Source organism: Alligator mississippiensis, chromosome 6 (genome assembly GCF_030867095.1).
Source record: "Alligator mississippiensis isolate rAllMis1 chromosome 6, rAllMis1, whole genome shotgun sequence".
Taxonomy (NCBI): domain Eukaryota; kingdom Metazoa; phylum Chordata; order Crocodylia; family Alligatoridae; genus Alligator; species Alligator mississippiensis.
Genome location: NC_081829.1, coordinates 73,904,373 through 73,920,199, shown reverse-complemented (window position 1 = coordinate 73,920,199; position 15,827 = coordinate 73,904,373). Strand labels below are relative to the sequence as shown.

The 15,827-nt window shown below is 39.6% G+C and overlaps 1 protein-coding gene across 1 annotated transcript; it reads left to right on the top strand.

The window, feature by feature from the left end:
• Window positions 1-2,772: 2,772 nt before the first annotated feature.
• Window positions 2,773-15,422, top strand: LOC102559031 (opsin-VA). The gene is made up of 5 exons (XM_006272964.1): window positions 2,773-3,136; window positions 7,111-7,321; window positions 8,676-8,793; window positions 13,043-13,282; window positions 15,192-15,422. Exons 1-5 carry the CDS (start codon window positions 2,773-2,775, stop codon window positions 15,420-15,422), a joined length of 1,164 nt encoding a protein of 387 aa, XP_006273026.1.
• Window positions 15,423-15,827: the final 405 nt, after the last annotated feature.

Below are 15,827 nucleotides of genomic sequence, written 5' to 3'. Positions count from 1 at the left end.
GCTCCTTGCCCCATCAGCTGCTCTGATTTCTGTTTCCTGCCCTATCTGCCACTGTGCTGCTTGTTCCCTCCCTGATCTGCCATGTGCCACACAGAGAAGCCCATGCCACTTGTGGCACACATGCTGTAGGTTGGCCACCCCTGTGCTAAATAATCTATGTATGTATGATGTCTGTACTATGAAATTTGATCTATTTCTATATTATACTCAACTGACATAGATGAAACAAGCTGATGATTTATAAATAAAATCACTATTTTAAATCCTGGAAGTTACGAAATATTCCAATATCTTCCTCATCCTATAAGTCACTCTTTCCATCCTTCTGCCCTTATTCTTATAATTGCAGTTGCACTTTTCTTTTTCTACATAAACAGCAGAAAAAAAACTGCCATTTTTTTCTAGAAAAGAAAATATAAAAAGCCCAGTTTAGCTAGCAAGGGCATAGCAGAGAACAGATAAATAACAGGACATTATATTTAAAAGTCTAAGCTTTGTCTTTCACTGCACTAGTGTGCAGGAAGAGAAAGAGCACAGGGAACCCATTCCCTTGAATAAACTGCAGAGTGTTTCTAGGCTAACTGGCTGATTTTGACAGCTAGCATCTGATAGTTACCTTTAACTATTATGACACTTTGGGTGCATCTAAACGTATGCATTTACTGTGCAGTAACCAAAATTACTGTGCAGTATGGGTGCACATCTACATGTGCATGCCCATATTGTGCAGTAAATATGGCTACTTACCCTGATTTGAGGTCAAATTTTATACCTGCAACATGCCGGTATCAAATTTACGCCTAATTACTTACTGGGTAGTAACACACATGTAGATGCCTTACTGCACAGTAACACTGTGTGTGTAGACTGACAGTCCCAAGTCAGTCCACACACAGTGTTAATGAACTTTAACATCTGCATGTGGAGATGCCAGTCTATTCCCACTGACTGCTCAGTAAGTTTAAGATGGCTCAAATGCATGTGTAGACATGTCCTGTGATTACAAAATTATGCAAATACTTATGTCTGTAATGTTATATTTTTCTTAAACTACCCAAACATTTACTCAGGTGTTTACTCAGGTATTCCATAGTGCCCACATCCCAAACTGTGAGGTATACCTTGGTCTCTCTTTGTTTTGTGTTTTATACAGTGCCTCGTACCTGCGAGCTCTGATTCCACACTGCAATCCTCTAGCACTACTTCAGTGGAAACACAAATAAATAATCTCCATATTCTTGAGAAGTTCTGGACCTTCCCTAGCTTGTGATATATTTTAGGATAGACTCAAGGGACTCAGTCAGGTGATACTAAAATACTGACATCACTGGCCTGAACAAGATGGCTGAGTTAGTCTGGAAATGGTAACTTTCTCCATCATAACTAATACATGTTAATAATTGTACTGTATAAAGATGGGTTCAAAGACAACTAGTCAGTCTTCTTGAAACTATGTGACTGATCTTTAAATAACCTTTATAAATTATTATTCAGTGGTCACAAATACATTTTTTTTCCTTATGGGTCTGTGAACTCTGTTTTGGAAGTTACTGTTGTGCGTATTTGAGGTTTTAGCACATAAGGTGCCATTTTGACAACCATTATCCCACAGTGCATATTCATTATATATATAGCTGGTCTCATCTTAAGCTGGTGTAAATTAGTATAAGCTCATTATATTTAAAAAGACCATGACAATTTACAACAGCTGATGATCTGATCCACTGAATTTAGAAATTGTATTTTGGGTTATGCGTTTTCACTAGTTTTGGATACTTTTACACACACACGTGCGCACAAAGCCATATTCTAAAACTAGTTGTTAATAATATATGGGGAAGCATTCTTCTTTAGGAGGAAATTCTGCTATCAGCATCTACCCTGAACAACACCTTACATTCTATGCAGCATATTAGAAATATCTTACTCAAGAAGCAAAAAACAAGTTAAGCCAAGTAAGCTGGCAGAAGCTGGCCCCTGATCACTATGTTCCTTGTTCCTGAAAATGTCTCTGTGTTTTTGTTAGAAAAGTCCATTAAAAAAAACTTATAAAAAGAGAACGAAACTTGTGTATGTTACAGTAGTCAATGATGAATGAAGCAGTGAATTATACAGGCGAGTGCATAGTTTTGGGAAAAGTAATTTATCAAACAGCATAGCTTAGATTTGGACAGCTTAATGCTGCAATATCATTGCCACATTTTACATCTGCTCTGGCATCCACGAACAATATTGTCACAGCAGCCCCCTCTCAAGCAAATCAGTCAGAAAGAAGCCTTCACTTTGTTGTGCTTCCAGCAGTGAGAGGCATGGGGAAGATCACCCACCTTTACTACTAACAAGGGGATTGTTTCATTTCTGAAGTGCCGGATTGCAAGGAAGGATTCCAGTCCGAGCCTCAGCTTTTCCCAGATAATAGGGATGATCAGAGGTATATTTCTGCACTACTGTTGGCTGTTATAAAAGGAGAAAACCTGCTGTTCCTGTAGTTGGGCTTTATTGCAGAAGTGCATACTGTAAGAGCTGCAGTTGGAGAGAAGAAAGAAGATTATACGACGTGTAAGAGATCATCCTGCTTGGAATTGTTCCCATATTCATCACTGAGCACTTTGCTAACCAAAACTTTTATTTCCTCTAGTTACAAAGCATGGAGAGTTTGTCTACAGTTCTGTTTGGAATGGCAATTTTTTCCTTTTAAACCTGAATAATATCTATCAATTATAACCCCCCCATCCTACCTAATATTCTTCCCTTTTCCAGAGAGAGAGAAAAATGGATATGTCCAGAGCACCTGAAAATGAGTCTCTGTTCTCTGATCCATCCGTGAGCTCCACAGCCTGGGATCCTTTCCAGCATCCTTTGGACTCCATCCAGCCGTGGAACTTCAAGTTTCTGGCTGCATTTATGTTCCTGGTGACATTTCTGTCCCTTTCTGAGAACTTTGCTGTAATACTGGTGACTTTGAAGTTCAAACAGTTGAGGCAACCTGTCAATTATGTCATAGTAAACCTAGCTGTGGCTGATTTCCTAGTTTCATTGACTGGTGGCACTATCAGCTTTTTTACCAATTTAAAAGGCTATTTTTATATGGGACGCTGGGCTTGTGTGATGGAAGGATTTGCTGTTACATTCTTTGGTAAGCTTACCTTTTTTTGTATTTGAACTTCCACTTTTCTTACCAGATGCTTTCCTCAGGGACAACACCACTGTTTTGTAAACTTAAAGGAAAAGTCATCAAGTTAACATGCGGTTTATTTGACTGGTTGTTTCCAATTAAATATGTGCTGCTGCCAGTGGCTTTCTGTATGCATATGATTCAATGAATATCTTTATAGCAGGAAAATGTTTTTAATGCATACTTGGTTATATTTTCTATTAGACAATGGTGGAACAATGTTCCATCAACAATATTTAACACTTTTCATAGTGTGAGACAATGTATGTGTGGGAGAGAGAGAGAGAGAGCATGGTCCTGTTGTTTGCAAAATATGAAAACATGGTTTGATAGTGAAATATCCAATTTTAGGGTTATCTTCCTGTGGTTTGGAAGGGATTGTGAACCTTCTGTAATGGTAGTCTCTGAAACAGTAAGAGTAGTTGTAAATAACAATTATAAATTAATTTCCACATGATATATTTCAAAGCTATCATTTTTATGAACCCTACCAAATATACAAAGCATACTAAAACTAATAAATAAAAAATAAAAAAAGAAACCTATCAAATTGTCACTACTCCTAATACCTCTCCCACCTCTTCAGACCAAATAAAAAATTAATAGAAACTGAGCCACTGTACCCCACCAAAAACTACCCAACCCAACCCAACACAAATCAAAGAGACGGTCCCTATCTCTCTTTTCTTATTGTTGACCTACAGATGGGTATAGTGACAGAAGTCACATAGCCATGGGAACATTCTAGGAAGGTCAACTCTTCTGTAAAGGACAGCATTAAAGAGTGAACTTAAAAATACTGGTATACAGCAGTAATGATTGGTAATGATAGATGAGAGCAGCCCATGGTGGGTAACCCTTAAGGAAGATCTCTTAACTTTTAAAGAGAGCTGATCCATTCCAGAAGAGTGCCAGGGGGGTTCATCTATTCCAAGCCTCCTTTACATTGGCAGCTTTCTTGGACTATTCTGAAATAGTAAGTCAGAGTGTGAGATTCAGGATAACTAGAGGATTTATGTTTTAGACATTTTATTTGTTATAACTTCTTTTGGCAATAGATTCTGTCCAAATCACATGATTGCCTACATGCTGTTAATAAGCATTTAGCACTCACCTGTAATTTTTTTCCACAATGTGCTTAACAAACATTAACTAATTAAACCTCTAACCATTCAACCATTGACCAATTAAACCTTTAATTAGTATTCGCCTACATGGGCCAATGTGGTGGGACACATAAGGGCAGAGCTAATATCATATGAGCTTAATAGTTGTTGATGCCCAATCCTGTGCTCAGACAAGGAGATATGGAAGTATTATACACCACTTAACTGCAAAATAAAGTGCAACTGTAAATCTTTGGGCAAGGAGTTTGGCAACTGAATTTTGGGCTTTGGACATCCTGTGTCTTAAAAGAAAGACCTACAAAGGATGGAGGACTGGATCCACCACCAAGGAAGAATACTTTGCTCTGGTCCAGACCTGCAGAGAGCAAACCAGGAAAGCCAAGGCTGTGATGCTAGTTACAAATTTCAAGCTAGCTACAAATATCCAGCTAGCTACAAATATCAAGGACAATAAAAAGTCATTTTTTAGATATGTGGGGAGCCGGAGGAAAAGCAAGGGCAACATTGGATCCCTGCTAAACCAGATGGGACAACTGACAACTGACACCCAGGAAAAAGCAAACTTGGGTACTTTGAGTCAGTTTTTCACCAGTCCCATGGGACACCCCTGCCCACTATGGGACAGGGAGTTTCCTTACCCTCCATCAAAGCTGACCGCGTGACAGGCTGGATACCTTCAAGTCAGCTGGTCCTGACGGTTTACACCTGAGGGTACTCAAGGAGCTGGCAAGCATCATAGCCTAGCCCCTGGCATGGATCTTTGAGAACTCCTGGCACTCTGGTGAAGTGTCCGAAGACTGGAAGAAGGCCAATGTGGTGCCTATCTTCAAGAAAGTGAGGAAAGTGGATCCAGCAAACTACAGGCCCATCAGCCTGGCCTCTATCCCGGGGAAGGTCTTGGAAAAGATTATCAAAGAGGCCATCCTTAACAGACTAGCTGATGGCAACATCCTGAGGGATAGCCAGCATGGGTTTGTTATGGGTAGGTCTTGCTTGACCAATCTCATTTCCTTTTATGACCAGGTGACCTATCACCTGGACAAGGGAGAAGAGATTGATGTCGTATATCTTGACTTTAAAAAAGCCTTTGATCTGGTATCCCATGATCACCTCTTGGCAAAACTGGCTAACTGTGGCCTCAGCTTCTCCACGATCTGCTGGCTGGGGAATTGGCTCCACGGTGGGACCCAGAGGGTGGTGGTTGATGGAAGTCAATTGTTATGGTGCACTGTGACCAGTGAGGTCCCTCAAGGCTCTGTCCTTGGGCCCATACTATTTAACATCTTCATTAATGATGTAGACATTGGTGTCAGAAGCGGACTGGCCAAGTTCGCCAACGGCACCAAACTCTAGGGGTAAAGCGTCCAGAACTGAGGACAGGAGAGTGATCCAGGCTGACCTTGACAGGCTCAAGAAATGGGCAGATGAGAACGTAATGGTGTTTAACGCCAAAAAATGCAAGGTTCTCCACCTTGGGAGGAAAAACCTGCAGCATGCTTATAGGCTTGGCAGTGCTACGCCAAAGTGCTACAGACTAAAGGGACTTGGGGGTCATGATTGACCACAAGATGATCATGAGCCTTCAATGTGATGCTGTGGGTAGTAAAGCAAGCAAAACGCTGGCTTGCATCTACAGATGCTTCTCAAGCAAATCCCAGGATGTCATTCCCCCTTTGTACTCGGCCTTGGTGAGGCCACAGCTGGAGTACTGCGTCCAGTTTTGGGCTCCACAATTCAAAAAGGATGTGGAGAAGCTTGAGAGAGTGCAGAGGAGAGCCACATGAATGATCAAAGGTCAGGAAAACAGACCTTATGATGAAAGGCTGAGAGCCATGGGACTCTTCAGCCTGGAAAACTGCAGGCTCAGGGGTGATCCAGTGGCCACCTACAAATTTATCAGGGGTGCTCACCAGGATCTGGGGGAACATTTGTTCACCAGAGCACCCCAAGGGATGACAAGGTTGAATGATCATAAACTCCTCCATCACCATTTCAGGCTGGACATAAGGAAGAACTTCTTTACTGTCTGAGCCCCCAAGGTTTGGAATAGACTGCCGCTGGAGGTGGTTCAAGCACCTACTTTGAACGCCTTCAAGAAACATTTGGATGTTTCTCTTGCTAGGATCCTATGATCCCTGCAGACTTCCTGCCCCTGGGGAGGGGGCTGGACTCGATGATCCTCTGGGGTTCCTTCCAGCCCCAGTGTCTATGAAGCTATGAAATCTATGACAAGGAGAAGGTTTTTTGAAAGCACCACTGTGAATGATCAAGCCAGATCCTTAACTATGTCTGCTATGAGACTGCTTTAAGCAGTGCACAGAGATAAAAATCACTGAGTGGCCAGTGCCACCCTGCTAACTCCTGTATCTGCTTACCACTGTTCCATGTGGTGTAAGTCCTGTCTGGTGGAAGTGTGATTAGGTGACTCTGTAACTGATTACATTATGCATGGATAGCAGAAATGGTTCCTTGAACCTGTAGACAGCTGCTCATAGGTTTGAGCTGTAAGACAAAAGAAGTAAGATGCACTAAATCTGGTTAAAATATATTCAGTCCTCATTTTCATCTGTTTTTTAAAGACAGCTTTTAGTCCCTTAACTGTAGATGACATACAAGGGTGTTCTTGCAGATTCAGTGAGAAATTGTACATCTTTCGCACATAAAACTAATATATGGTAATAATATTAACATATCCAGTCTCAAATTTAACTAGCAGAAAAGGCATCTGCTGCAGAATAGAGTTTGCTCTTGGATATGCTATGATGTTCCTAGATTATTCTTAACCCTAGTCATGCATTTTCATTACAGGGATTGTTGCTCTCTGGTCCCTTGCTCTGCTGGCTTTTGAGCGGTACATTGTTATCTGTCGCCCATTGGGAAATATACGCCTGAGGGGGAAGCATGCAAACCTGGGCATTGCCTTTGTGTGGATCTTCTCTTTTATCTGGACCATTCCACCGACCATGGGTTGGAGCAGTTATACTACCAGCAAGATTGGCACTACCTGTGAACCCAACTGGTAAGGTAACTCAGAGCACAGCAATGAAAAAATAAAATCCAAGGCTACACTACCCTAGGTTGTTTCAGGCATCTGCAGCTCCCCTTTCACCTTCTCAGGATTAGGTCCATAAAGAAAAAAAATCTTAGATCAGGAGTTGGCAAGATTTCAGGAGTGTTGGGTCTAAATAATAAGAGTGGGGCTTGCCCTTCCAACCAAGCCACTGCATAGTGTTTGCTTCTCCCCACTGCACAGTGCCTGATGCATCTCCTTACTTCCTGATCACTATGCAGGTGAACCCCGTTTCACCAGCAAAATGCCTCTGAAATCCCAGCTTTTCAGACTGGATAGAATCACTCTGTGGGGTGAATCAGGCCAGAGGTGCCTGACCCTTTTCCTACATGCTTGGAGCATTAGAGGTAGAGAAAGATGAATGAATGATGCAAACATATGCAGCATTAAGAAAATAGAATGTAAAAAAATGAATGTCAAGCTCCCTGATTTAAAGGGGTACTGTCTACAATTAGTGTAAACAACTGTTTCTGCACTGCTTTTTCTATTATTGCTTAGGGCATCGGTGGACAGAAGGCCAGTAAACTTCATGCCCACTTTTGCTTATGCAAACTCCAGTGTACGTGGGGAAAAAAGCCCTGAGTTGTACATATACACAGGTGTTTGCATACACTTCAGTGGAATTTATGTCTATACCAAAGAAACACAAACTTTAATATGAAGCCTTTGAAAATTTGGCTGAAATATCTAATAGGTGGATAACTTAAATCATCTCGAAAAAAAAATAATGTTACAGTTCTATGGATACCTTCATTTCAAAGACTTAACAAAATGCTTTATAATTGAATACTATGTTATATAAAAATATGTATAGACATGTATATAAACAAACAAAAATACTCAATTAAACACAAAATAAAAATAGGATGCCTTTAGCACATTCTATTAAACAGAGCTGAATAATATGCAAGAACTAAAGTAAAATAAGTATCATGAAGTCTGCAGTGAGTGGGGGTTTAGCTAAAACTATAAAAACTGAGGTCCTGTCTTCTCAGAGTGCTCCTTAAAGATTTCAGTGAATTTAAAGACTATTAGTAAAATGCTGTGTATGGCTTATGTAGACTTCAGACAGTCAAAATGCTGATAGTGACACTGTCACTTCTCATTGGAATTAACTGATCTCCAAAAGCAGAGATCATGAAGAACCACATGAAAAACTTATACAATTATTTTCTTTTTAAAAAAATTAAGAAGTTTTCAAAAACTGAGTGATACTTGGGGAGAAAAATCATCTTTTTGCATTGAATAAAATAAATGGAACAAGTAATAACATAAAATTAAAAATACATTTTGTTTCCTGTAGGTATTCAGGAACCTATAATGATAATACCTACATTATAACATTCTTCACCACCTGCTTCATAATTCCTCTGCTAGTGATTCTGGGATCCTATGGAAAACTGGTGCGGAAGCTAAGGAAGGTAAACACACAGTTGTTTAGAGTTTTCATCACACATGCATATTTCTAAAAAGAGCAACCTGTAAACAAGTTGTATTTCCAGACACAGAATGTATTCAACAGTTTTATCATTTCTTATTAAAATTATTATATTATAGCATAGAGACAAAGAAGCCGAACAAGCCAATATGATTTTATTTAGTTTGACTTTAAATCAATGGAATTTCTTCAGACTAAAAAAGGTAAAGCAGAATCTGGAAGTCAGGAAAAATACACACACAGACATGCACATGCATGCACACATACACATCCCCATGTTCTGTATGGAGTAGTTTTATCTGGTGCAGGGAAGAATATTATTACCTCTGTTTAGCTGGCACTGAGGCACTGTCATAAAGCTTCATCCTAATCTTGAAGTTTTTTTAAGTGCCTGGCATAGTCAAACACCTTTTTTATTTATTCTACATAAATATTACATTTTCTGCGGATAATACAAGGCAAAAGGGAACACTTAAGGAACTGAATACCTGAACTTTCAATAATCTGTAAAATTGATGACTATCCAATCCCAATATCCAGTGCTTTTATTAAAATATTATTGAGTTACATTTCTAAAATAATGCATCTATTCTTTAGATAAATGTATATGAAACTATGTACACTTTTCTTGGAAAGTCTTACATATGATGATATGATATAGCATGACCAGCACAATTTTTGTTTTCTGAACTTAAGCCTGTCATGACTCAAAGCGGAACTTTAGGAATGGGGTTATAAATACCCCCATTCTATTAAACTAAAAACAACTGATAATATAATAATCACTGCAATTGCTGAAAAAATATTTTTAAAAATTTAACACTGAAAAAAAGTCAATACTACAGAATGCTAAGGTCATGAGCATTTTTTCCACTCCTCATATTTGGTGTTATACATTGTTTTTAATGCATAGCAACTGTGTGTAAGCTCAGTATGTGTGTCTGTGTAGTTCCGTTGGGAACACAGAACACAAACAATAATGAGTTTGCTTTTAAAAGCTTTTCTGATTACAGTTTTTTATCATGTTCAAATATATGCCCACACAATTCAAATAAAACTATCACAACTGATTTTTCTGAGAAATCATACGTCTTAAACAGTCATATAAAACAGGAATTAACCAAAATAGAAACCAAGAACCAGAATTCCTAGGTCCTTCTAACAAGCTAAGGTGAGCAGCAGTGTAGGAACTTAAGTAACTCCATTTTTTTCCAGCATTAATACTATTTTTAAGTTCCTCTCCTAAAATATTATTAACAATTAAACGTATTTAATGTTCCTGTCTAGAAGTAGTTGCCTCTATAGGGATATGGAGAAAGTGATTCCTATACAAGTAGAGGGATTTGAGATTCTTTCATTCAAAAAGAGATAACGATATGTTATGAACTCTTTGGGGGGAACAGATCATCTTTTTTTGTTATATATTTGTATAACCCACCACCACCATAATCCTAGGCCCAGGGATGGGGCTCGTAGGTGGTAACACTTCAATATTATTATTGTTATTGAAGATATATTGCAAGAACTCTTCATTCCTATAGTCTTCCTGAATTTGTTTCTATAAACAGACATCTTTTCTAAAAAAGAAATTATTGTCACTGTTTTTGCTAACTGTGAGATTCCAAATTCACTTCACTCCCCAGGCTTTTCAACCTTATGTCTAAATTGTTTGGTTCCAGAGCTTGGATAATATGCAGTGCCCCTTTATTAAGGAAAGTATATTATATTGCTACTATAAAGCAAACAATTTCAGGTATTTATTTATTTAAAAGATAATATAAATAAAACAACTTCATTTATTTGATAATTAAGAAACCCTAACTTATGACTACTAAATCTAGAGCAACACAATCAAACCAGATGGAAACATATAATACAAAACTTAAACCACCCTCCACTGGAAGCATGTGGATGCTTTTGAAAATTACCTGGAGATGTTCCTAAAAACTTAAATATCTTTCAAAAACTGACTTGGAATGCTTAAAGAACAGACAATTGAGCTGAATCTACTTTGTTGTGTACCAACATTTTCTTTTCCTTAGGGAAAGGCAACCTGCTCGCAGTTTTTAGTCCTCCCTTTCTTACTGAAGCCGAAATTCTTTAATTTATTATTGATCTAGATCCAGGAGTTCTAACATCACTTAAAGCTAGCACACTTCTCATATTAATTATTTAACAACTCACAGTTTCATAAACTACACTGTTATAGACAGAACAAGCAATTAAATGAGACTGCCCAGAGAATATGTATGTACCATGACATGGTAATCACTCAAGCTAATTTTATTTCATATTTCTCAGCCCACACATTACTAAATATCCTTGTATGCCTGATCTTAAACAAATTAAAGGTGTCCAAGTGATCTTCATAGGAAGAGGACTCCTTCCATAATACCAGGAGTGCTCCCTTGATCCTTATATATGTTATTAGTCCATGGCTATTCTTCTCTTATGAAGCCCCAGAGAGCCTGATCCACACTAGTGCTCTAATGATCACCTATTGCACATGTAAAGTACAGCTACAATTAAGATAAGGTCTTGTAATATTGATACAGCACATCGGCTTGTAAAGGCATTCTGAAAAATCAGCACTATGTGCATATTTTGAATATCTGACATCTGATTCACCAAAATCTCCTTTTTAGGTACAGGCTAAACCAATGCATGCATAATCTGGTGTAAGTGTGTACATGCTAAATTGCTTTGGTTTAATTCTGTCTGCTTCGTGTCCCATGTTTAATTAAACAGTGCAACTTCAGCAGTGGCCAAGTGATGAAAAATCAGGTTTGGAGAAGACTGAAATTTCTGAAGCTAGTGAAAGAACTCATATGGAGAAGTGTCTTAAAACTGGTGACACGTGGGGTGAGGGGAACTGCATTTTTTGTATTTGTCATGTAGTTGTGTTGGCAATTATATTTAGCTGCCAACTGATAAAGGGGAGAAAAAAGAGCTGCTCAAAAGGATGCAAGATATGAAGCGGACAGATTGCCTCCAGCAACTTTGCTAAGAATGTGCTCAAGTTGGATCATTTTGCAAGACGAGGCCTATTTTTAACACGCTTTGAGACGTATCTTCAGCTTCCTTTCCTTTTTTGTGTCCTTCTGACAAGGTATTTAGCAGAACACAGGTTCGTTGGAAACTGACAGGGCCACGCCATGAGCACTTCTGCTATGGCCTATATCTTCAGCTGATAAAATTTGATGTAGCTCTGGGGAAGCTAATGGAGCCCTACTGATTTATGTCATCTGAGGATTCAACCCTTCTTTCTGCTTCATACTTTTAGATTAGCTACTTTTATTGAGGCAACAGACCATTTTTGGCTATTTGAACTTATGGTAGAAGGGTTCTATTGAGCTTCATAAAATTATGGCACTGGGTTGTAAATGGAGGGTCAGATTCTGCTCATCTTGTTCATGATGACAGAACAAGGCGCAACTGTCTCAAGTTGCAGTAAGGGAAGTTTAGGTTAGATATTAGGAATAATTTTCTCACTAGGCGGGTAATAAAACACTGGAACAGGTTACCCAGAAAGATGGTAGAATCTCCCTCCTTGGAGGTTTTTAAGACTCAGATATAGAAAGACTTGGCTGGGATGATCTAGATGAGGATAGTCCTGCTTTGAGCAGGGGGTGCGGGGAGTAGATGATCTTCTGAGGTCACTTCCAACCATAATTTTCTATGATTCTGTGTGTAGTCAGACTCAAGTTATTAGCAATTACATACATTACAAATATATTTTTCAATGAGACTATATTAAAGAGTGTTCTATGCTGCAGTCAGGAATTATTACTGCATCTGCTTCAGCTCATCTGGGACCATGCCATATGCAGTGCCTATTGGGCTGGCCCACAGGGCTGACTTAATGCCATTCATGTAGGCCATGGACCAGTCCTGTGCCACTCTGAACTAGTAGGTTTGGACACTAGTAACAGTGAAGTTGTGGCAGCATGGGCTTCCATATGGGCTGCAGAAGCCTAGCTAGAACCCTGGGAACTGACTGAAGCCATGTTTATCTCTGCTGGTACATAGCAAAATTATATAGTAATTCACATCATTGTTAGGGAAGCTTCCCACTTTATGACTGAATAATAGTGGTCTTTCTGCCTTCAACAACAAAAGTCCTATTGTGATGGCAAATTCTTACAGTCATCTCATGAGGTTTATTGGTATGAGTCCTTGCCTATTTTCTAGCAAGATTTCTGGAATCTCTCTCTCTCTCTTTTCTTCCTAAGGTCTCAGTTACTCAAGGCAGATTGGGGACTACCAGGAGACCTGAGCGACAAGTCACTAGAATGGTTGTTATAATGATACTTGCATATCTAGTTTGCTGGTCTCCATATGCAGCCTTTTCCATCCTTGTTACTGCATGCCCTTCCATGGAGTTGAATCCTTGTCTGGCAGCTATGCCAGCTTTCTTTGCCAAGACAGCTACTGTTTACAATCCAATTATTTATGTCTTTATGAACAAACAGGTACTGTATGGCTTTAACTCATAGTCTGATACTTCGTCTTACTTCTAAGTGAATGATATTGTTTATTCAATAATTAATTATTTTTTTCTACCTACATGTAAATCTATAGGCTGTGGAATGTAACAGACTCCAATTTTAGGGATAATGGACAGTTGCTTTCTATGCAGTGGAACAATGCCTAGCAGAACAGGGGCCTGAGCTGACTAGCCTCTGAGCTCTACTACCATATAAATTGCAGATCTTTTAATGTGATGAAATATGTTTAACAAAGTCATTAGTCAGAGGCACATTTAAATGCTAAATAATAGTTATTATTGGAAGTTCGAGAAGTTAGAATGGGAAAATAGACCAAAGAGATGAGAACCACTCTCTCTCTGGAAGATGTGCATGACAATTCAGTTTTGAAGACTTCTAGAGGTTGCAACATTGGTGTGCGTGATGTGTATATGGAGGGGGCAGTATTGGTGCATGCTGAATTTTGAGGAGAGAAACCTTGTGTTTTTGGTTGTATATATTAGGAGGGGGAAAATTATGTGTGCTGCTGTAAGAGAGATTTTTGGGGTGGAATTAGTATATCAGCAGTGTAACTAAGGAGAGTGTGGGAGGTAACCACAGCACCAGCCCCAAATTTTGGCCTCATGAAGGTACAAAATAGCAGCCACCACCACTGCTCTCCTGGCTGATGTGCTACCATTGGCAACACAAGTGTAGTCACTGCTTCATGTGCTGTCACTACCTGGGGTGCAGAACTGCCTTAGAGGTATCAAGAGCTGAGGGAGGACAGATTAGGACAAGAAACCTGACTGATGGGTGCCTGTTCTGGTAACAGATTTAGTAATAAGCTGAATGGAAAGGAATGGTTTATGGGCTGTACAGTAGCTGGCAGAAACATTAAACAGACTGGGGGCATGTCTACAGGCACAATTAATGCAAAGCAATAAACTCTGGCACTTATCACATCAGAGTTCACTGCTCCTAGGTGCACCATTTAAACATGCACCTAGGACTGTAGCACGTTCATCTGGGTCGGAGTAGCCCTGGCTGGTAAGGGACTACTCTGACCCAGCTCTGTGTGCTGTGGTGGAGCTAGCTGGGGCATGAATGCATGAGGATGCTCTAGTATGGGGCTTGCCGGCAGGCAGCCCCTGCACTGAAGCACCCTTATACCCCAGTCAACTGGTCAGCATCCACACATGCACTGCTGCACACCAAAAAATTCTGTACTTGTTTTTATGCTGAGATAGTACTTGTATTTATGCTGAGATATTTATGGAGGAGCTAATTAGGCAGCTCCACAGTAAATGCCTCGTGTAGATGTGCTCTGGGTGCTGCAAATTATTAAATAGAAAAGAAAAAATACTTGAAATGAATGTTGTATTCAGCTGAGGTACTGAAATAGCAGCTAATTCATTTACTCCCACGATTTTACATCTCAGGGATGAGGGTCACCCTCCTTATGTCCTACAGCTTGAGTGCACTTGGCTTTGAGGGCAGCACAGAAGTATGATGTTGCTATGCTCAGCTCACACATGTAAATAAACTGTTTTCCTGTGCCCAGAAGTCACCAGACAAAAGCAAACTGGAGAAATTACAAACATCATTGGTCAATTCCACATTGAGGGTTCTAAGGAATTGTTAGTAACATGACTGAAGGGAAAATGATGTTTAAAAAGTATGATTTTTCACTGTCTCTGTCCCTTTGGAGTGTTGCTGGGGTTTTTTGCACGAGAGTAATTGTTGCATCAGTTGCAAAAACAAACATTCAGTGGTGATGACAGCTATCCCCACACATTCCCAGCTCTGAGATGCTCCCAGCTAAGAGGTTTTAGCCAAAATACAAACAGCTTCACAGGGATACTTTAAGTGTTATAATACATTTTGACTTATCTTTTCTATTTTAAAATTCTAGTTTAGGCGGTGTTTGATTCAGATGTTCAAATGCAGTGACATCGAGATCACAGAGTCCAACCTGAACCCAACTTCAGAGAGAGGAGTTCTGACCCAGGACAAACGAGGTGGTGAGATGTCCACAATAGCAGCTCAGATCACCATTTCAAACAGAAGAAGTGGGGACAAGCAGGGCAACTGCGGTCCTTTCGCTCAGTTGACAGTTTCAGAAAACAAAGTTTGTCCAATGTAAGCAGGACCTTTGAAGATGCTCAGTGATGCAACATTATAAAATATTCCTTTGGTATCAGGTGTTCATACAAAACGTCATCGAGAATGCTGAGGCTCAGCAGAAACTTCTTTCTGGAGTTGCCGATAAAAACAGTTTAGCTTCATAGCAGTAGAGTAGGTCTCATTTTCTGAGAGAGAAGTATCAGCCTTTTGAGTGGCAGTGGGATGCCCAGTTATTAATTGATTCCTCATCATCCCTAGTGTTTCTGACAGGCCTGCTTGCAGGAATCACTTCAGGAGACTTCAGCAAGAATAGGCTGGGACCTGATGCACTAACAGGAAAGCAGGACTTTAGTGTATGGGCACACACAACTAAGTTAGTGCAAAGTAAGCTGTGATGTTATGTTACAGTACATCAGCTGTTCCT

What these genes read in the sequence shown, in the direction of transcription:
- LOC102559031 (XM_006272964.1), top strand. Translation starts at nt 2,773, where the DNA reads ATGGATATGTCCAGAGCACCTGAAAATGAGTCTCTGTTCTCTGATCCA. An exon ending in ATTTGCTGTTACATTCTTTG is followed by an intron (nt 3,137 to 7,110) that starts GTAAGCTTACCT and finishes TTTTCATTACAG; the next exon opens with GGATTGTTGCTCTCTGGTCC. An exon ending in ACTACCTGTGAACCCAACTG is followed by an intron (nt 7,322 to 8,675) that starts GTAAGGTAACTC and finishes TGTTTCCTGTAG; the next exon opens with GTATTCAGGAACCTATAATG.